The following is a 24,161-nucleotide window of genomic DNA, read 5'->3' on the forward strand; positions in this document are numbered from 1 at the left end:
AGGTTGTGGCTCGGAGTCATTTAAGAAAAAGTGTAACGCCCGCTCACGTCTGTTACAGTGAGTCGCCGAACGAGAGAGAGGCCCGCCGGACCGGCGAATGCCTTGCGTCTCCCACTCAAACATGATCGGTCCGCTGTGCGCGGCACTAGAGAATTAGGCGCGTTGAATCGCTAAAGTTGAAAATCGTTGAAAGTATCGTCAGCTGTGTCTGTAGTGAAAATGTGGAGTGCTTAGATTCGTCATTTACAACAACTACAACAATAAAGGTAAATAATTGTACACTAATATTTCATTATCGTAAACTATGATTGATTGATTAATTGTTAGATTGACACAAAAGTTGAGAAACTGAGTTTATAGGTTATGTCATACTATTGACAAATGTTGATAGTGTTAAGTAAATTATTAGTTTAAATCACTCTGCAATCAATCGTAATTCAGTCGATTGAGAAGAAACAGCGCGTATTTCTAGCCAAACATTTAAAATAACAAATTATAACTTCTAACCTGTCAAAACAGGGCGACCAAACAAACGAACTAAACCGACCAATCATCACGCGCGGAGTTAGAATTTAACTGTGTTTAGCGAGAATTTCAAATTCCAATTTTAGTAAATGTTTTCATTTTCAACTTTACCATTTACATTTACAAATTTTAATTAATTTCAAATTTATTTAGCAAAAATTTGAACCTTCGATCTGAATAAGTGTTTTGATTTTCAAATTGATTCTTTAAAATTAAAAATATTAAAATATATATAATCAGAAGTGAACGTCACATAACATTATCTGTACTTATTATTATTTAATATGTAGGCAAATACATGTGACCATACTTGGTAGACACAATTGGAAATAGTAATTTTTTATAACTGAAAAAAATAAATATATAAAATACTGGTAGCAAACAATAACTTCAATGATCGATATCTCCGCAACTAATTGATATATCGAAAAAATTTTGACGTGACAACGTCTTAAATTAGGTTGTGGCTCGGAGTCACTCATGAAAAAGTGTAACGCCCGCTCACGTCTGTTACGATGAGTCACCGAACGAGAGAGAGGCCCGCCGGACCGGCGAATGCCTTGCGTCTCTCTCCCACTCAAACATGATCGGTCCGCTGCGCGCGCAGCACTAGAGAATTAGGCGCGTTGAATCGGTGAAAATCACTCAAATAGAAATTAGTTAAGTTTAAGTTTACATGTACAATGTTTTAGTAAACAAAATATATTTCTATAGTTAAAATTTGTGCAATTCTTATTTTCATTCAATTCCTTGTTCCTATTGTGCAATTTAATAATATTCATATCAATAAATATTCTACCGAGAAAAAGACGTTGTCACGTAAAATCTTCGCCCGTAAAACCGACTTTACAGGCAACCGATTTTTTTATAGTTAAAATAAAGGAAAAGTCGGAAACTAATTTTTTAATTTATATTTTTTAAACATAATTTTTAATAACTTGTTTTAAATTTTATGTATATTCTTATAAATTTAATATTGAATTACAACCTATTTATATTTAATTATAAAAAAAGAATAGATTAAAAATAGGCAATATCAACATTCCATCAAAGCGTCAAACCGACAGTCACACATGTCAAATGTCAAAGTTAATAAACGTCAGAAATTAAATCTGGAAAATCTTAATGAATCTAATTATTTAAAATATTTTTACACCTAAGCTTCCGTTTTTCAGTTGAATTCTATACAATTTAATGTCGACATGTTTCCATGTAGTTAATAATGTATACAAGAGCATGACTGGAAAGGAGAATAGTAAACATCCGCCTCTATTATGAATGTGTACTACGCCCATGGTAAGTTACAAAGTACTGTTAACAAATATTTATTTCACTATTTGGTACCTTTATTGTAGAAAAACTAAATAGAGAACCTGGAATATCAAGTGACTGCGACACAATGGCTGAACTCGCTGCATTATTGCGTTCCGATATTCCAGAAGGGCGAAGCAGTCTCTCAGAAAACCACACAAATCTGCAAAGAGTAGCTGAATATTGTGAAGCGAACTATTTTCAAAATGATAACAAGCGATTAGCGCTAGAAGAGACCAAGAATTACACTACACAGTCTTTAGCAAGTGTAGCTTATCAAATAAATACTTTGGCTTATAACTTCTTGCAATTGCTTGATTTACAGACTACTCAGCTGGCTGAGATGGAGAGTCAAATGAACCATATATCGCAGACTGTTATGATACATAAGGAGAAAGTAGCTAGAAGGGAAATTGGAGTTTTAACTGCTAATAAGAGTACCAATAGGCAATATAAAATAATTGCTCCTGCAAATCCTGAAAAACCTATTAAGTATTTAAGGAAACCCATAGATTATACAAGTAAGTACACTTTTTAGTGAGTTTATTTTGGTTTAAATTTGGATTAGGTGCTATAGAATTATTTTTCTTAAATTACATTATGAATGATGGTCTCCATATCCAAAACTTTTTAATTTCATTTGAGTCATTACTCTTTAAATGCTTAAAAGTATAAAACATAATAAATTAGTACCTTAGGTAAAGCATGTGGTAATATAATAGGCACCTGAAGCATAACACAGTCCTAGTTACTTTTATTGAAGACCATATGTCCAAAAATAGCATACTATAGTTGGTGCGCTGATCCCAGTCCCAACTGTCTATTGAATTTAGTAATTATTTTTTGCAAAGTTAGTTATATCTTTGGACAGACATGGCATAAGTATCTGGAAATTACTATACAGCCAAGCACACATGCTCATATCCAATATTAATTGTACACAAACATTTATTCACATGCATGCTGTGCTGCAATTTAATTATTGTAATGTCCTAGGATGACCCTGCCTGTGTGCAACGAGTTGTCTCCTAGTGGCAGAGTTGACTAGTTTTTCAGTCTCATAGTTGATTTCACAAAATAGAGATGGTTATATAGAAATCCAGTCCACAAATAGTTTATTTTATTGGCAATTTAGAAGCAAAGCTGTACAAAGCCATAACAAAGGTCATTGACAAAAAAATTAAGAACTTGACTCACTTGTGTAAATATTTGTTTTAATAAAAATTAAAGGCACCTAGTAGTACCACTGCAGGTTCACTACATTCATAATGTAGTTATCAAACTCACATTTTTACACACATTTAAAATTAGGAGAATACATTGGTAATAGGTAGCCAGTCAAATAGTGGCCACAAATATTTTTAATTCAATTAATAGTAATTAGTTTTTGACAAATATTTTATATATGCTATGCATGACATATATGCATGTTTTTTATATCAAATTAAAGCTAGTTTTTTTCCTAATATGATGATATAAGGTTTCCTCAGAAAAAATGCCAAAAATTCGTGTTGTCAACTGTTAAAAACAAGTTATCAAAGTTAAATTAAAATAAGGTTACGGCGCAACAACACTGGTTTGATAAGTGATAATATGTGTATTCTTATATATCTATCGACATATGATTTAAATACTCACACAACTGACACTTCAAACCAGTAGCGTTGCGTGCCAGCTGTCTTTTATTTTATCTTCATTACCTTGCATTTTTAACAGCTGGTGACCCTAATTTTCGACCATTTTTCTCAGGCAAACTTATATCTTCATATTTAAAAAAAATTAACTTTTAATATAAAAAAATATGCATATCATGAGTAGTGTATTTTATTTAAAAAATAATTCTTAAAATTCTGTACGAAACTATACAATTAGGATTAAATGTAACAATTACATAGATCAAGGGCCATTTGGGAATAAAAGGCAATGAAATGGTTGACAATTTGGCTAAATCAACATATATGCTCGGAGAAAAAGTAAAAAAAAATTTAATTCCAGTGACAGATGTTGACACTGTTAATAGACAAAAACTTAAAAATAATTGACATTTACATTACAGAGAATGTAAGACTGGCTTAAACTTCTATTGTAACCCTAGGATACCCTCAAGAAAATGGTTTTACACAGAATCTAATCTACATTTTATAAAGACCATTAATCGGCTGAGAGCAAATCATGCTCTTACGCCATCTTACATGCATGGAATCGGCTTATAAAATACTCCCAATTGTACTTGTGGCAAAATAGGTGATCTAACACATATTATATTGGAATGTGATTTACAAATTAATGACATAAACGACCTTTATAAGGAATTAATAAATTCTAAGTGTTTTGTCCAATAAACCTTAATCTTTTAATATTTTTAAATAATATGGAAATTGTTCATTGCATTTACAAACATGTTAAAATATGTAAATACAAGCTGTAAATAGCTTATAGGCATAATCTGTTAATTATAATTAAATTTTATTATTAATTAAATTAATTAAAAAAACAAGCAAAAAACAAGATAATAGATAATAAAAGAATAAAAAAACAAAAAAAATATCAAAACAAAATTTATGCTTCCATAAAAATATTAGGTATATGTAGTACTAACATTCTGATAACAAGAAAATTTTGACTATGAATCTGCAATCAATAATAATTAAAATTCAGGCTTTAACAACAAATGAAAACAAGTCTGGCTAATTGGCTCTGCCAAAGCCATTTTTCAGAAAAAAAAAATGAATGAAATAAAATTTTTGTGAAAAGTTAATTACTATTAATAGAATTAAAAATATTTGTGGCCACTTTTTGACTGGCAACATATTATCAATGTGTTCTCCCAATTTTAAATGTATGTAAAAATGTGAGTTTGATTAAGAATGTTATGAACATAGTGATCCTGCACTGGTATCTTAGGCTATAGGCAAGAATCAACATTGAAGTATAATAAATATGATTTTGTATGTATTTTTTAGTTTTTGATGATATTGGCCATGGGATAAGAACTGGAGGGACACCGAGACAGAAGCAAAGAGGTTCTAGTCAAGGAAGTATTCATTCATTAAATTCAATGCCTGGAAACCCAATGGTTGGTCCTGCTCCCACAACTAAGCCACCTACCCCACCACAAGTGTCAAGAACTTCTAGTAAAGGTAAATTTTCATACATTTCAAAAAAATTTTGAAAAATTATGAAAGCACTAATATATTACTGATAGGTATTCTTATTATAATACTCTTTATTGTGCTATCAAAAAAAATCTTGCCTGGAAGAAACCCAGAAATTAACATTTAAATACCAGAACCAATCATCAACTTTCAACTATGACATCTAACATTTACAGATTAAGAGCATTAATAGTTTCTACTTAAAAAAAAAATTGAAAATGATTTCCACGAATTTGTGGAAATTAATCAATCAAGTCAATGTCAAAACAAATATAAAATGTAATTTTCGTTACAATCTTATATATAATAATATTTTACTTAAAAATTTGCAATTTGAATTATGAAATAAGTAGCTTAGGAACGTTTCAGAACAAAAGATTCTATAGTAAATACACAATAAAGGTGTAGTAGGAATAAACAAACAAATACATTATGAATGTTACGAGGAGCACTCACAAATCATGTTTTAACAATGGATAAATGTACATATCTACCTAATAAACTATATTAACAGACATCATAGCATAAGCTACTGGTAACTCTAGTAATTAACAGCATACCATATTATTTAGTAGTCATTATATGCAGAAGAATTTGCTATATGCAGAACTTAGTTGGATGACTGTTGTACTACTACTACTAAGGATTTCCACAGTTTTGACTGTCTTCCTTCACACAACCGTTTTCTCCAATTTTCCCTGTCATTCCAGTCTCCATCTCGCAGGGTTCTTTTCTCCATAGCCTCGTCGATTTCATCTCTGAATGACCTTCGGGGTCTTCCTCTCTTTCTTCTTCCAATCGGGCTCCATTCTGTGATTTTGTTTATCCAGCGTCCTCTGTCCGCTCTTCTGACGTGGCCGTACCAGGATAGTCTCTTCTCCTCTATATAGTCGATTATGTCTGATTGCACTCCCATTCTCTGCTTAATCTCTGCGTTTTCAATTCTGTCTCTTTTTGTAAGTCTACAGCTTCTCCTCAGGAACTCCATTTCTACTGCTCTTATTCTACCTCTATTTCTCTTGTTTATTGTCCAGTTTTCGGACCCATATGTCAGGATACTTCTTGTCAGGGTGTTATATATTCTCTTTTTTGTCTTTATCGTAATGTTCTTATCCCACAACACTGAGTTTAGTTGTCTTATACAGTTTCTTGTTTGTCTCAGTCTGTTGTTTATATCTTCTTCTGTTGTTCCCTGGTTCGATATTATGGTTCCTAAATACTTGAATTTATCTGTTCCATTTATTTGTCTTCCCTCGTCTATCTCTAGGTTTCTCATATCCTTGTTTTCTGTTGTTAGGTATTCGGTTTTCTCTAAGTTTATTTCCATTCCGTTGTTTTTATATTCTTCTGTTGTCTTTCTGTTGTTTTATGACTGTTGTCTTAGTGTTAAATACTTGAATTTATTCTTTCGCTAGAAAAACGCTCCTTGATAGACCCATTGGCCAGAGAAGAAGAGGAAGACTCAGAACAAGGTTCCTTGATAACATTGATGGAGATATGAGAAATATAGGAATACATGCTTGGTGGAGGAAGGCAATGGATAGGGACGACTGGAGAGAAATTCTTGAGGAGGCTAGGATCCACGCAGGGTTGTAAACCCAGAAAGATGATGATGATGAATTTATTCATTTATATTTTATGATCAGAAGAATAACAATGATGAAATCAAATTAATAAATGCTAGAATGAGGTTTTCCAACAACATAACAATGTAAATTCTTTATTATAATGTATTATATTAATAAAATTAACTTCTGTAAAAAATGTTTCTAACTTAAATGTAATATCTAAGCTTCCAGTTGAAACGGGGTTGCCAATCGTGAACTGAGCTCTTAATAGCACCCCATTAGAGGGCTCAGGAAAAAAAAATAAAACAAAAAAAACCCAAAGTGCAAATTAATAGTTTACTCATAAGTGTCTTAAGAAGTTTATAAAATGTTCTTTTAAGATTAGGTAGCTAATTATCCTCATTAACTTCTCTTAAAACATTGTCTACAGTATGAATCTCGTTTCTAAAATAAAATGCATGCACCTTCTTTCTTATGGCATTACAAGCAGCTCTGTCTACTAAATCGATCATTGTGTTGCGATTTGGACTAACTTTTGAGTCTGAAAATATGTGAGTATTTTTATATTCTCTGAGTATATTAAATACTTCGCCTACACACACCTGACTTATGTGCAACTCTTATTACTGACTCATGTATTGTTGGAATAGGCATTTTCTTCTATTTCACACTTAATATTTAAAATAATTTCTTTCGTTTTGACATTGAAATGGCATTTTTTTGTTTGTTGTCTTGGAGGACTGAGAGTTATTTTGGGAATGTCGTCAGCAGTATCTGTGCTGGACATGTTTGTATTTTGGTATACTTATTGTTAATTTAACCTGCCAATATTTAAAAATAATTATATGAACATTAATCTATAAAAACACCATACTTACTTGACAGAACAAAGAATAAAATACAAATACTAGTACTAATAGTTATTTAAAAAAATAAAAACCAATTTATGAAATAAAACTATAAAGTAAATACAACGAGTAACAAGCAACATTCACAAATTGCACCTGCAACAAACTGAAAGTAATCTTGCTAAAACAAGTAGCAACTCAATAGTAGTACTAAGTTTTAATAATTTAATAGGAAAGCAAAACCGTACACCTATGGCTTTTTACGTATCTTAGTGTCATTCTGTTTATTCCCAAATATCTGTATTTTGAATGTACTGTATGTATCATGTAATGAAAGAAAAGTTGGTCAATGAAACAGAACAGTTAGCCTCAGTATTTCTCCTATTTCATTCATTCATTCATTAAACTTTACAATTACTAGGGATTATAGCTAACGCCATGGCGTTCAGAATCCCATTCTTGGATGAGGTGGATTATTCCTGTATGTCTGTGTGTCTTTGTGTCTGTCGTGACTTTTTTACATGTCTTTGTCTCTTTGCACTGAACTTTCCAGTCTTTAACATCCATTGTTCTTATCTCAACTCTACATCATCCAACCATCTTCTTCTAGACCTTCCTCTACACCTGGACCATAGAGGTGTCCAGTTAGTTATCCTTCTTAGCGTATCTGAGTGTGAGCATACCTGTAAGTGTCCTATCCATTCTAAGTGAAGAGATTTTATGTAGCTGACTACTAGCTGATTTTTATTTAAAATTGTCTCGGCCACATTTTTTATTTGAAAAGGCTTACAAATTCTTGGTAGATTGATTTTTTCCATTTTTCCCTCTTACGAGTGGCGTTTTAGGGATGACGGGGGTAGGAGTGGTAAACCTTTTTGCATCTTTTTGAGTTCCCAAAATTGACGTTCTCAGCAAAATTCAGCTCGTATGACTTTTAGAGGTCCTGACGACTGGACTAAAATTCCAACCGGCTACATTTTTATTAGTTAGTAGATAATTCTAGACGTTTCGCTAACAATAGGGGTTGGCATCTTCTGGGGATGTTACTGCTTCGCTTGTAAGCTGAAACTGACGCCGCGTTGTACTACGGAGGTCATATTTATATTTTCTACTCGCCTCTCCTCCACTGGTTTCGGTGTGAGGGGGCGTGTCGTCGTTTGTAGTAGCTTTTCTTTCTTGGTGATTTGCGGGAAGGGTGTTTCTGGATTTTAATATCGGTATCCATGTTTTGTTAATTCTTAGTCCTTCTATCCGATTAAAATTATTTGGATGCTTATATATTTCCACCGTTCCCGATATTGCTGTGGATAGTACTGTTATGTTTTATCCAGCATCTGCGTTTCTTCAAACAGTATCCGATGTTCTCCGCTTCCCAAAGCGTGTTAGGCAACGGCAGATTTGTCGATATGTCCTAAACGACAATGGCTTTTATGTTCGTTTATCCTTGTGTTTGTGTGTCTTTTTGTGGTTCCCACATATACCATGCCACATGTGCATGGTATTCGGTATACTCCGGCCGTTGCTAACGGGTGGCGTTTGTCCTTCTCTGATCTTAAACAGTCCTTGATTTTCTTTGTTGGCTTGAAAATGGTCTTTACATTGCCTTTTTTAAGTATTCGCCCAATTCTGTCTTTTACCCCTGACATATAGGGCAAGAACGCTTTGCCTATACATGCTGTTTCTTCATCCTTTCTTCTAGAAACGTTGTTAATCGCTTTATGTATTTCTCTTCTGGTACAACCAGAACCTGGCTTTTTCAATATAAAGAAGTTCACTTTGCAGATGCTGTGGTTCACAAATTCTCTTCGCCCTCTTCGCCAGAGTTTTGATGATACTTTGTTTTTGGCCTGGATGATGATTTGAGTTCCTGTTTACGTATCTGTCCGTGTGTGTAGGTTTTCGATACACTTTATGTCCTAAGTAACCTTACTTTCGATTTCCTAGATGTATTAGTAAATCGGTGTAAGTTAGACGGTGGCCGTGAAAGCCTAACGCATTTTATTGTGTGTCCTAATTTTAATTTTTTTAATGGCTCTGTACTACTATTATTTTACCCTTAATTATAATAATGCTTAGTTATGTTTTTATTTAAATAACCTGTTAAAGCATAATCACAATATATATTTTTGTTTTAGTGTCAGTAGTATCTGGAGGAACATTAAGTAAAGGAAGTCGGGAATATAGAACACCACCAGCTGTAGCACCACCACAGGTACCTATTTTTATTTTGTGGTCGGCGAACTATTTGATATTTTTGGTAGCCATATTTATGTTAAATACGATTGATGATCAAATATGTTATAAATATATATACCTTGCAGGTACCTAGCCATTATGCTCCGAACTATCCCATTGGCCATCCACGCCGTGCCAGTGAAAGAGGTTCAGGTTATGGCACATTACCTATGACGGGAGCTCATCAGCCACAAGTAGGCATGGTACATCCTATGACACAACAGCAACAGATAGTACAACCTCAAACTCCGCCCCCACCTCCTCCTCCTGTTTCTGGAGGATATATACAAGAGCAGCATTTGAGTATGCCACGTAAGTTAAGAGAAGACAATTTAAAACAAACCCAATATGTTTAAACAATGCTTCAATTTCATTTTTGGGAATTGTGCCATATCTCTTACTTTTTTATATGTGTAAATTCTCAAGATATATTCTAAATAGCAATACATTTTTATTTCGTTTTAAATTATATAATTCTGTTGTAGCTCCCCCGTCCCCACTGATCAACACCCAAGAAATGGTGCTGTCTTCGAACCAACAGCATCCGATGATGATGGGCGGACACCATGTTCCCGTTCCACAAGGTAGTCTCGGTATGCACACGTTGTCCCACGCACAAGGGCATCGTATCTCCCAACAGTTAGCACAAAACTTCGGGCGACAGAACAGCGGCGCACAATCACCTCCACTTCCACCGCCGCCCCCACCAGAAGATGAGCACGAATCGTTCGGAAGGCCACGCACTTCTGGCGTGATGCCGATCGTACCTGATGAGGAGGATTTGCCTGGATGGGTACCGAAGAATTATATTGAAAAAGGTAAACTTATAGTAGAATTGAATCTTATATGGCATTTCGATTGCCAAATCAAAGTTTGTCAAAAATACCTTCTTATCATTGTAAGTTTCAGTCTTAGAGAGATGAAAACAGCATATTTCCTTTATTTTATTCAAAAAGAATCCAAATGTTTATACGCAAAAATAGTAGACAATCTAAATTTTTACAACTGCAAATCCAGTCCCAGTGAATCTGTAGATCTGCTTCCACATCGTCTAGGAAGCGTTTTTTATTCCGCGTGATTTCTGTCGCACAGGTTTTTCAAACACCGATTTTCGGACAGAGTCTTCATCTTTCATTCTCAAGACATGATCCACCTATCTCAGTCTGATGATTTTAATTGATTTGATGTTTGGTTCTTGTATAATATGTGGTATAGCTCAAAATTAAAATGTTTCCTCCATAATTCATTGTCATTAAAAGTTTCCAGTAGATTTTTATCTTTTTGAGTAAGTTTCTAAGTCTCTGGGCCATATGTTAAATAAAACTGCTCATCAAAGCATACATCTTAGTTTTGTATTTCTCGAGATATTCCTTAATTTTAGTTGTTTTGATAAACCAAAGTAGCATCTGTTAGCAAGGAGGATTCGTGTATTTATTTTGTTTTGTGTAATCATTTTTGTATCGACAAGAGAGACAAGATATACAAATTCTCCACCCATCACACTAAAAAAATATCAACTGCTGCAACAAAATGAATCAAAATGCATAGGAATCTAATCAAATTAAAACTGAAAACACACTGTTAGTCTGCAAAGCGATAATAAAACCCATTAGCCCAAGCTGTAGAGAAAAAACGTTCATTAACTAGTGAATTTCTTAAACCAACACAGCGGTATAAATGGCAATGCCTGGAGTGACTGTGTTTTTTGATTATTTTTATTGTATCAATTTCTAGGGTAAAATGAGTACAAATCAAGCAAGCAAGCAATTTGATTAAACCCAGTAGAGAAACTATCACACCCCTTAGAATGACATTCGGGTGTTACACTTCATTAGAGCCAGGGGTCATATTTTCGCATTTAATCGAATTTTTTCGTATACATAATATACATAGTATATATAATCGAGTTAAATCGAATGAAAAATTTCGTATACGAATCTGAATCTGTATTTTGAACGTCATTCGAAATCTTATACGTATACCAGGAGAATTTGCACCGGCAACACTGCGAACAACGAAAACTCAAATAAAAAAAGAGGAATTATTGACAGTTTTACTATTTTATGGTGATTTTGTCATCTAAAATAATTCGTTTCTTTTACATTAGCTGAAAGGATTAAAAAAGGGCATGAAATATGGTGGTTCAGTGTCGGTCGAACAAAAAAAGCCATTTAAACCTACGCACTCCATTGTGGGGGCTTTGTTAATCTGTACAATTTTTAAAATTGTACATCCCAGTGCTCTAGAGAGTTTAGAACGGGATTGTAATCTCCGTTTCGCTAATATTTATGCCTCTGTAAGGGCATTAACTATATTTCTTTCTATTAAAAAATTATTTAAACCAGCTATTGAAAACGACGTTCAATGTAAAATATTGTATACAACAACGATTAAAAAGTATCAGCTGAAATCTTATCTGACGTACACGGGCCCAGTGACAACTGAAATGACAAAAATTACTTTGATCGTATACTAACATCGAAATTCGAATGGTTCAGATCCATTCGAGTCGCCGTATATTTCGATCGAATTTCGTATGCGAATTATGCTCTAATGAATTACGACCCTTGGTGTATTGATTCGTGTAATCAGGAACCATTTCACCGCTCTCCAATGCTGCAGACCATCCCTTTCCCCCCTATAGCACTCTGATGCGCTATAGGAGCTCGGAGCTCACTATCAGCCAATTGCTTTTCGTGTGGAAGTCCTGGGTACAAGAACTCCAACACGATATCCTAATCCGATCAATGCAGGCTAGCGTAAGGCGTTCTTTTCCTGCTTTCTCTAGTGACGTATCGGACTGAAATTACTTGTTCGGGCCTCGAGTCTCCGCCCCGAGCTACGCCCAGTTCGGCGACTCGGTGCCCGAGGATGTGAGCCCTTCATGCCCGGGTTTTAGGATTTTGTTGGTTGTCCTGAAAATAAACATCAATTATAAAAATTGCCAGTGCTGCGTGCTGGGGCTTCTGTTGGTAGAGCTACGAATTATCTAGACTGTTGCTGCAGTTCTCTGAACAGAAAGCGTTCAGCGACGTATCTGGGTACATTTGCGCTTCTCTGAGGATGTTATTGTGGACTGCTTGTATTCTCTTTATTGAATTATTTGAATTGCTTGTGAGTCCCCATGCAAGAGATGCATATGTGATCATCATTGGGAGTATGATGCAATTTATAAGTCTCATTTTCGTCTTTATGCGCAGTTTGCTCTTTCTACCTGCGAGTCCCCTCTTATTGCTGCTGTGGCTGTTGCTGTTTTATGGGTAGTTGTGTCCACGTGTTGCATGAATCTTAAACCTTGGTCCATAACGACTCCTAGGTATTTCGCTTCTCTTTTCCATTCGATGGGATTATTTTGCACCAACAGCTGTTCCTCTGGAGTTTCTCTTCTCTTTTTGAATATGATTACTTGTGTCTTCGCTGAATTTATTGCTATTTTTCATTGGGTATACCATTCTTTGATGTTATCCAATGCTGTCTGTAGATTGTTGACCGCTACCTCTAAGTTTCTGTTTGACCGCAATCTCTGTGTCATCTGCATAAAGGCTGAGTAGTGTTACTGGTGTTCTTGGAACATCTGCGGTGGATATTGTATACAGTAGAGGTAACAGGAGTGCTCCCTGTGGCACTCCAGCCTCTGGAGCTCCATGCTTGGACGAACCCTGAAGCTTCGGTTGCTGAAGTACGAAGAGATCAGTCTCGTCATGGCCTCATTATATTCGTAGCCTCTCATTTTGTATATTAGTCCTTTGTGTCAGATTCTGTCGAAGACTTTGCTTAAATTGAAGAAGGCTGCTTCTGTGTATTGCTCCTAAGTACTTGTAATTTTGTTTGAGCTTCTGGGATTAGTCCTATTTCGTATGTTTCAACTTGTATTATTATGCTTAGTGTTACTCTTTCTACGATCTTGCTGACTGCTGGAAGTAAACTTATCGGTCTATAGTTTTGCGGAGACGTGGTATTCTTTCCTGGCTTCGGAATCATGATAACGTGGGCTTCCTTCCATCGATTTGAGCATTGCTATATTAAATTTGACCCAATAATTTATGCAAAATTAACGATTGAAGGTCAAAAAATGTTAATTTTTCGCCATTTTTTATTTTTGAAATAACTCGTAAAAATTCTATTTTTATGCAAAAAGCATTATATTTTTTTAATTACAAATCGAATGAGAATTCCTTTTCGAGATACGTTTAAAAGATAGAGATCTAATTCTAAACGTATTCTCTTTTTGGTCGATTATATTTTAATGTAGAAATAAAAATATTTTCTTAAAAAATGTTTCAACCCCTTATTTATTGCTTTGAAGTAGGGGCAACTTTAGCTTATTGATTCTTATTTTTTTTATAGCCCTTTTTCTATCCGAATTGTCGAATAAAGGCTTCTCCCATTTCTCGCCATTCATTCGTGTTGTGTGCTAGGCGTTTCCACATTGGTCCTGCGACTCTTTTGATATCGTCGCTCCAGCGCATTTGAGGTCTTCCTCTTGGTCTCTTCGCATCATACGGCCGCCAGTTTCAGACTTCTTTGTTCCATCTACCATCTTCGAGACGTTCGTTGTGTCCAGCCCATTTCCATTTTAATTTAGCTGCTTGTCTCGCGGCGTCCTATATTTTTGTTTTGTTCCGGATTGCTTCGTTCGTTTGCCGATCTATTAGTGAGATACCAAGCATCTGTCGTTCCATGGCTCGCTGAATTTTTCGAATCTTGTCCATGTTCTTTTTTGTGAATGTCCAGGTTTGAGCTCCGTAAGTGAGAACGGGAAGGATACAAGAATCGAACACTTTGGTTCGAAGGTTTTGGGGTATCTTTTTATCTTTTAGTATGTATGAGAATTTTCCAAATGCGGCCCATCCCATTCTTACTCGTCGGCTTCTTTCGGTAGTTTGGTTTTCTTTGTTTACCTTGATATTCTGACCCAGATATATGTATTCTTCTACATGTTCCACTTTTGTTCCTTGGATGGTTATCGTCGGTTGATCACCTTTATTCGACATTAGCTTAGTTTTACTCAGATTCATTTTCAGTCCTTTTTTTATGGATTCCATATGAAGCTCATCGATCATCGTCTTCAGTTCTTTCCAGCTGTCGGCTATTAGTACTACGTCATCTGCATATCTTAGATGGTTTAAATACTTTCCGTTTATCGATAGTCCCTTCGTTTCCCAATTTAGTGATTTAAAGATGTCTTCAAGTGCGGCAGTAAATAGTTTTGGAGATATGGTGTCTCCCTGTCTTACTCCTCGGTTGATTTTTATTGGCCTCGTTTTCATTCCGTTATCCATCGTGACTACCATTTCAGCGTGTTGATATATATATTATGTATTAATATCCTATATCTAGAATCTATTCTGCTGTTGACCAGTGCTTCCTCAATAGCCCATAATTCTATGCTGTCAAAAGCTTTCTCGTAGTCTATAAATGCTAAACAGATTGGTAAATTGTATTCGTTAACTTTTTCTATTAGGACCTTTAGCGTGTGAAGATGGTCACATGTACTGAACCCTTTTCTAAATCCGGCTTGCTCTACTGGTTGATATACATCGAACTGTGTTGTCAATCTATTTGTAATTATTTTTGTGAATGTTTTATAAAGTTGTGATAGTAGTGATATTGGACGATAATTTTTCAGGTCTGTATTGTCCCCTTTTTTGTGTATTAATATTGTGTTAGCAGTATTCCATTCCTTTGGTATGTTTCCTTCAAATAGGCATTTATTAAAAAGTATTTTTAGGTACCTGATGACTTCTTCTCCACCTTCTTTCAACATTTCTGCCAGAATTCCATCACTACCCGGTGCTTTATTTCTTTTCAATTCTTTAATTGCATTTTCTATTTCTACTTCGCTTATTTCGGGCATTACTTCAGAATTTATGTTTGTTATTTGTCTTTTCAGATTTTGCTTTGAAGGGTCGGGGGTATCGTTTCTTGAGCGGTATAACTCAGTATAGAAGTTTTCAACTATGTTTGATATCTGAGCTTTGCTTGTTTCTAGTTGGCCTTGTTGATCTAGCTTGTCTAGCTCAAGTCAAGACAAGGATTTATAAAACATCTCCACATAAGTGAAGAATTAACTTTCATGACGAAAAAACGAAAAGTTTTCAAATCTATTTTTATAGAAAACGGTGTATCCTACCGACTTAAAGTAAGAGTACATTTTAGTACTAGAATACCTGAAAATTTAATAATCTAGTACCACGAATGCTCAAAAGTTAAAGACAAAAAACTTATGCGTTAAAATAACCGTTGACCTACCCAAAACGAATGCCTATGACCGGTACTAGAAATTCGCAATTGATGAAATCGATTCAACTGTGGAGAATCAATAATCGTACCAGTATTTATTTTTCTAAATAGAAGCGTTCTGGAGGTATTTAAAAAAACTAATTACAACACGCCATCTTCAAAGAGCTCTAGCTCCCTTAGGAAGCATTTTCGGTCTAGGTGAATTGGGTTAAATTGTCTTAAAATTATCTGAGGAATCTCCGGTCTTAGTTAGAGATATTTCGAATTAAAAGGTACTTGATGATTTTAAAAAATAATACATTGGTTTAATTGATTTGAGTACAGGAACATTCGGTTTTTTAAGGGAATCAGGTACACCTGAAAAAAAAAATTTCCTTTTTTTTTTAATTATATTTTATTTTTCTACATAGTTCTCTGAATCGAATGGTATATTACACTTGATAAACAGAAAAGTCTTTATTAAAAAAAATAAAAGTGCTGCACAAATTAAATATTTGCTATTCACCAAATACTCTGAATGGACTAAAAGCTATTAATATCGTGGGAAGAAATTACTGAAAAAAAGCAACAACTAGTAGAAAAATGTGTAAGTAGCTAAAACAAAAATGTACGAAAAAAGCTTAGGTTTAAAAAAAGTATAAGGAAGAACATGTGACTGGAGTATTCTAAGTCTAACTTACATGATTTTTTTTTACAACATTCTGCATTATATAAACAATATTCTGAACCAGAATTAGACTGAAAAAATATGTTGATTTTAAATAATAAATAAAAATGTTCGTAAAAACGTGAAAACAAATTAATTAAAAAAAAATTTATCAAATTATTTTTTCGTTTTTTTTTTTTTTAATATATATTCTTTAATATTTTAGTTGTGGCCATATACGATTATTATGCAGATAAGGACGACGAGCTGAGTTTCCAAGAGAGCGCAGTCATCTACGTCTTGAAGAAAAACGACGATGGATGGTGGGAAGGAGTTATGGAGGGCATAACAGGACTCTTTCCAGGAAATTACGTGGAACCGTGCGTTTAGACTGCTAATACGCTTCTTTTGTAATAGACAATATGTGTAATATTTGTAGGTATATAGATTTATAAGCCAATTTTTATCTGCCTTATTATAATTTTCTTTCATGTAAAACCAAGATGGTACGTTATATGTGTATAAGTTGGACAGGTTTCTTGTGCATATTTCAGGGCTTTTCGTAAATGTGCATAAATATCGTACAATAAAACAAGTGAAACGAAAGACTTAAGCTACCAGTAAACAGTTAAGTTCATAAAGATAAAGTAAAGCATATTATTGATATTTCAGCACGTTTTGAAAAATGATTTTTATTTGGCGTAAATATATCATAAGTTTGTTTGTCATCTTCCTCAATGTCATAAATATCAGTATCTTAAAAATTTCTTCCAAAACTTGTGGATCTTTGCACTCAATGTAGATAACAAGTCATAATTAATATATTTATTCTTTTGGAGAAGATACAGCGTAGTTATATTACATTCCAAGAAATCCTGAAATAATGCTAACATTTTTCAATAAGAGTTATTTTAAGTCATGGATGTTACAGTGCACTATTATCTAGTGGATGCACACTGTGTACAAATTGGACACGCATCCTTATATCATATATATTGTCAAATAAACTCTTTAATTGATATTTTGCTCTTTAGATTGGAAGTCGTTTTTAAAGTACATTTTTACCAGATATCGAAGGCAGAACAGTTAAAGAGTTTATTGTTTGATTATGCTGTATTTCCAAACGACATCGTTACCAAACGCGTCACAAGGAAACAGTTTCAGACTGCACTTAATATAGCAGTATTTCATGACGTTGTTAGTTAGATCTAATGAATTAAAAATAAATATTTTGGGCAGCCATTCCATATGAAAAATTTCGAATTTAAAAGACCGTAGAAGTATGTTGCTAGAACTTTTTGGTACAACTGTATGCTCGAACTAAATAGTATAGTCTAGCAAACTAGCTAAGAGACTCATTAATATTCAGCTCAGCATGGTGCTATTGTTAGAGGTGTGAAATTACATAAACAATGGAGATCATTTCATAAAACAGGTAGATCCCTTGTTTATGGAATTTCACACCTCGGAACAACAGCACCCTGCTGAGCTGAATATTCATGGCTCTCTTAGATATCTTGTTAGACTATAGAGATATGTACTCTTTTAGTAGATAAATGTCTGTCCTTTTTATATTAACCATCATCCATAACGAATTTATTTAATAATTAATAGTATAAAACTGTAGGTAGTATATTGAATTCCAGCTGTAGAGGTGTAACTGTATTGTTCTATTTATTCACTCTTTATAATCAATATACACACTGTGAATAGGAAAAATGATTAAAAATGGTAAACAAAATCAAGGCTTGTTGTTTTAGGATTCCAAATGTTTTATATTAGAACTTCTGTTCATATTTTTTTTATTTGGTTCTGCCATTGTTTTGGATTTCCTCGTTAGTATTTAGTATTCAGTTATAAATTCTTTTTACATACACGGATATCTCGATTTTTCAAAATTGATGTATTTAATGTGATCACAATGTAGTCTTGAATGAAAGATTAGCAATACATTAACAAGATCGACATATGAAACGTTAACAAGAAAAAAACCACCACTATTGATTTTAAGAGAAAAATGTAAATGTAGTCAGAAATATTCTATATTTTTTACCATTCATTATTTTTTTACAATGATTTCTCCAAGTCAGTGTGTGTATGGAGTATGAACATTTTGCACATATTATACATAATATTATTGATTTGTCAATCATATAGGAAATTTTATTTGAGCTTAGATAGCAATTATAAAATATTTTATTTATACTATTAAATAAAAAAAAATTAGTTTTCGTTTTTCTTCCAACTAATCTCCTTGCAGAAAAAGTGATACCACATTGTGTATAACCCTTTTAATTTTGAAATTTTAAAATGAACAAAAAAAATAAAAGTAGTCCTAAATTTCATACTTGTACAAGTACTAATACCCATCTCGAAGATTGACGCTAGAGCTTGTGGATTTTCTAAATTTTCTAAACAGCTATGACCTTGAAAATGTCTACGTGTCGGCTCGTCAAAAATTATTAAAATGAAAAAAGAAAACATTGCCTCAGCTTATTCTATTAACGAACTGGTATAGTCCAGTCAAAGTTCACACTAACAGATTCTAAACTGAATTATAAAAATGGACATTTACATGTCTTACAACAAAAATGATAGAAATTCAATTCTAGCTAAACCACTAATATGCTGAAACAGTATACGCCTCCTGGGCAATCTCCTAAAACCTTGTACATACATTGCCGGTCATTCACTATAACTTCTTTCCCCTTAGAATGAAGCTGTCCCTTCAGGAAGTTGAATTTTCCTTTCTTTTTGTTTTGATGTTATTGTTCTTTTTCGGTTAGTTTTTTTTTGAAAATAAAATATTGTAGCTTATTTAAATAAAACGAGCGGTTCTAATTTATTTAAATCTATTTATTTTTAAAGCTTACAACACGATAATATCTTGTTAACTAATAATGAGAGAAGCGCAAACATAAGAAGAGTATGCAATATAGAAGACATAAATGGATGAATGACCACGGAAACAGGAATGGAACGAACACATTAGTAGAATGGCAGAGGATAGGATAGTATGAATAGCACGAGATAAATCATCAAATGAACGAAGAAGTATTGGGAGACGAAAAAAAAGATGGTGCTATAATTTAAACAATTTAGGAGGCTAATATTGAAGAAAAAACAGGCTTTAAAGCCTACATACAAGAAGAAATATTTTGTCCCATATAAATTTTAAAATCATTTGTTAGAACATTTAAAGCTGTGTTCACATCAATAGGGTTTTTAGTACACATAAATGTACCTAAGAGTTGATTTAGACCATCTAGCAATACTCTTAAAGCTAAATTTCTGTAGTAAATACCAAGTATCTCTTGTTCATTAATAGTCTTTTTCTAGTACCAACAAAAATTGTTATATTATTGAGAAAAATTAGGTGAGTGAATGAGTGAGTGATTGAGGTGAGAGAGGTGAGTGAGCTTGGTGAGTTTTGTGAGCACTCACATAAAAATTGGAATAAGTAGAGTCTCATAATTATACACTTGGCGACAGGAAACAATCAAATTACTAGAGCAAATAAAATGGCAGCAGATGCAACACAAAAGGAGTTCATTGAAAGCAGTATCAAAAATATGCTTTTGATATTTTAGCAGGAAGCATGTCGCTATATGAGCCTGGAATAGTAAGTATAAAATATAAACTTTTTAATAAATTAATTAATAATAATAAATTAAATTTTAATAAATTTTTTTATAAATTTTTTTTAACATGTTTTTCTATGAATAAATTTTTTCAAGTCAGTGTTCATTGTATCTCAAAAACAGCTTTATTGGTCCCTCTCAAATTTTGTACACTTCTTTAATAGATAAATTACTAGGTCGCCATGTCGAGATAGTGTCCATTTCATTGTTAAAATTAATTAATAAAAAAATTTTCAAAAATTCAAAAAATTTGTCTCTTTTTACTTCTAAAATTTGAAAAAACGTTAAAATGAACAATATCTAGATGTTGCGACCTGGAAAAACTCATAGACTAATGAAATCTTTTTGGTTTTTTGTCAATAGATGATCCAGTTGTAAGTTACAATGAACACCACAAAGTAACTTTTTTTCCATCTTGGAAAATTAGCTGTCATTTTCTTAATTTTGAATATTTTTGTACCAAAATTTTAAATAATACTCTTGAAATGTTGTATGTACTATAGTGTACTAATGTTATAAATAAATTTAGATTAAACAATTTTTCTTAAAATTTTAAACATATTGAAAATAAATCCTACCAATGAATAAATACAACTTTTGAGAAGATACACTAGCAGTGACTACAATATGTAAAAATTATTAAGGTAGATAATGTAGTTTTTGAAGTTAGAGATAGTCTGAGAAAAACAAATAGCTATATTTTACACTGCATTAAGATCAGAATTTTCTGGTAGGATGAGATTGAGATTGTAAATTTTGAATTTGTAAGAGTATCCCTAGATCCATACAAATCACATAGGACAAATAATTTTATTACCAATTTATAGAGTTTATCAGACATGTATTAGTGTAAATGGAGTTGCATTTTTTTAACACTATCTCGGTCAGAATTATTATCAATGTCAGATGAATAATCATTTTCTAGTGAATCTAATATTTATCACACATCATTATTAGTCAATTTAGAAAGATCATATGCTTTATGACCACTACAAAGTAATTTCATTTTTTTTATACATTAACAATCCATACACATATTTACTGGAAAATGTCAGGCGATATTTATCTGCAAAAGAGTTCAAATAAATCATTATGACCACCTGTAAACAGTCATCCATTGTAATGCTAAAAATGATCATAGCTTGTTTATTGTTCTAAAACTAGTAATATATTTCAAAAATAGATATTATTATGCACTTACTGTAAATTTTTCTGCAAAATATACAGATTAGAAACCACTTTTTCTATTATATGAAAATGCTCAAACCACTCTTTCTGTTATATGAAAATGCTCATCACATTGCAATAATTTCTACATCCTATTCTCAAAAATTGCAGCAAGTAACTTCTTGTCACTATGCCAGGCAGTGCTCAAACGCATATCAATATTTAACTGTAAATTTGTTTGAAAACTGACAAAACCATTTAAGCTATACTATACATATTAACAATTATTGCGGATTTAACTAAGCAAAAGTGAACACCATTTACAGAATATTATAGCAGTTAGAGGGTTAAATGTATACATAATTTACGTATATTGGTTTAAAATCGAAAGAAATATAAATATATTTGTATAACGTTTATTTGATATCACAGTTGTTAATAAAAGTTTTTGGCCTTTTCTAAAATTAATTTTCCCTCTTCAAATTTTTCTCCTGCTTCTAAATAGGGAGGAGTAAACTCTCTGTACGCCAAGCACACTCTACGACTTATAATATCGTCTCTCAATACTTGATGTTCCCAATCATACCTAGCAGAACTATACATAATAAGTAGTGATGCTCTTGGCATTGGTATTCTTACAACAGGATGTTTCTCATTTTCATTTAATGGCTTAATAACATAGTTACTGTTGGTGATATTGACAAAACCTTTTTGTGTTAAAATTGAGGGATATGTTTTAACACAATCCAAATTATACCTACTTGGCTTATCATTATATGTCATAGTAAGAATGGAATCTGAAAGAAGATTAACAGTAACTACCCTTTCACCCCATATCCAACAGTCATCTATATGAGGATCTATAGAAGCTCCCCTTTCAGGAGTATATTCCAGAGAGCACTGCTCTATGGTTTGGAAGTCTTTCATTATAGGTACATCCTTGAATTTAGTTTGAACAAATTGAGTTTTTATTGGAAAACCTTGAAAGTTCCCAATCCTTATTCTTTTCTTCTTAAAGTTACACTTCGGGCCAAAATTTTGCTTCCTTCTACCACTTTGTGAGGGATCCCACGGCATAGAATCAAGTGTCACTAACAAATCATTTTCTTCTTGTTTTGACAAAAAATTTGGTTGGATAAATATTCCTGGGTATTCTATGGGCTCACCTGTATGATTTCCATGCGAATTATCTTCAGGACTCCATCCTGGCCATGCTTTATTGCAGATATAGCAATAAATGTATTTTCCATTTTCAAGATTTATCAAATTTGATTTCACTATTTTGTACTCCTTTTCACAAATACAACACGATCTAAGTCCCTTACAACCACAGGGCCTCGGTGTGTTCATTTCTTTAAAAAACTTTCCCGAAATAGAGTAAAAACTAAAAACTTATGGGGATTGGGATTCTTAGAAACTATCATTTGAGCACTTTAGCTGACTAACCTAACCTAACCTAACCCTCTTATCTATGAGCTGACTTTAGGTTTAGGTTATATTTTGACTTTTTGACAACAGCAACAGAACAGAACACCACCGTTCGTTTTTATGTACTATGGCATAGAGTCCAGAGTATTTTTATGTACTATGATAGAGTCATAGAATCCGTTCGCTCAACTTCAACCACTTTAACTTGAGAATATTTTGACAGATTCATGGTCGGAAACATACAACACAAAAATTCCTGGCTCTCACTATAGGACTTTTCATCAAAAAATAGTGTCGGCCATTTTTTTCGAACAGACATTTCGTAAACAAACAGGTTAAGTTAGTAATACACAATAATATGGATAATTAATACAAAAAATACCAAATAGGGTCTAGTTATTGAAAAAAAGTAAAGTGTCAAAATATGCAAATCAATTTTTTTAATCGATTGTTATTATGTTGCCTGTACGAAAAGGAACAACGAAGCCACAGAATAATAAAACAATCAGAATGCCCACTCTGCTTGTCAAGATAAGTACACGCATCTCGTTCGCGCAAATGGAATCAGCCATGTTTTAAACGGAACCAGTGCTGTTCAGTGAAATTCATCTAGTGTGCATAGAAAAATTAACCCGGTGTAACATTAGTTCCAAAAATATTGAATTTATGCAAACATTCTGTCCTCACTGTATATTTTTTCAGTTGATTTAACATAAAAATGAAATGCACTAAGAGCGTTTTCATTTTTGTTTATTTTTAAGATGCAGTGTTTTCCTATTTTTATTATCTATGATTGTTTACTAACTAAATATTTATTTTATTAATTGTTAATTTTGGTTATGTCTTTTTTATAAAAAGATTATTTTACTAAGAATAATATATAAAAATATCCCCTGTTAATATTTTTCTATAAAAGAATATAGTTGATAACGTAAAATCATTAACTAGGTTAAGAAATTACACTGATTGTTAAGATGTGTAAGACTGATTGTTATCTGTAAATAATAAATAATACACCAGTTTTTATATATAATTCTTTAAAAATATCGAAAATCATATACAGTTATTATTTAGCATCAAAATGCTCCAACCGATGCACCTTAGTGTGCCGTATACAGGATACATTGATACAAATCTCATTTTTTACTTAATACCATATATTTTATTAGCGTCCAATTTAATACAACAATATTGATGAATTTAGCTACACATTAAACTAAATAGACATATTACTTACAATTTTAATACATAAAAAATGACTTTAAATTTTTTAATATCCCAACTACCCCTAAGTATTAAGATCTAATATTTCCGAAACCTGTTAACAGATCTGCAAAGTTTTGTTGTAATTTTGTTACCGCGTTTTGATAAGCATAGACTGTTTTACATCTCTC

The 24,161-nt window shown here is 32.9% G+C and overlaps 2 protein-coding genes across 2 annotated transcripts; one reads left to right on the forward strand and one right to left on the reverse strand.

Annotated features, from left to right (window-relative positions):
• The first annotated feature begins 1,589 nt into the window (after positions 1-1,589).
• Abi (tyrosine kinase Abl) lies at positions 1,590-18,684 on the forward strand. The gene is made up of 7 exons (XM_072544108.1): positions 1,590-1,821; positions 1,881-2,357; positions 4,800-4,976; positions 9,543-9,619; positions 9,729-9,954; positions 10,128-10,460; positions 16,758-18,684. The coding sequence occupies exons 1-7, from the start codon at positions 1,800-1,802 to the stop codon at positions 16,919-16,921; spliced, it is 1,476 nt and encodes a 491-aa protein (XP_072400209.1). The 5' UTR covers positions 1,590-1,799; the 3' UTR covers positions 16,922-18,684.
• LOC140450469 (alpha-ketoglutarate-dependent dioxygenase alkB homolog 4) lies at positions 18,352-22,825 on the reverse strand. Its single transcript, XM_072544114.1, has one exon. It carries the CDS (start codon positions 22,687-22,689, stop codon positions 21,775-21,777), a length of 915 nt encoding a protein of 304 aa, XP_072400215.1. The 5' UTR covers positions 22,690-22,825; the 3' UTR covers positions 18,352-21,774.
• Between the last annotated feature and the right edge of the window lie 1,336 nt (positions 22,826-24,161).

The sequence above is a fragment of the Diabrotica undecimpunctata genome, chromosome 1 (genome assembly GCF_040954645.1).
Source record: "Diabrotica undecimpunctata isolate CICGRU chromosome 1, icDiaUnde3, whole genome shotgun sequence".
In the NCBI taxonomy this organism is placed as follows: domain Eukaryota; kingdom Metazoa; phylum Arthropoda; class Insecta; order Coleoptera; family Chrysomelidae; genus Diabrotica; species Diabrotica undecimpunctata.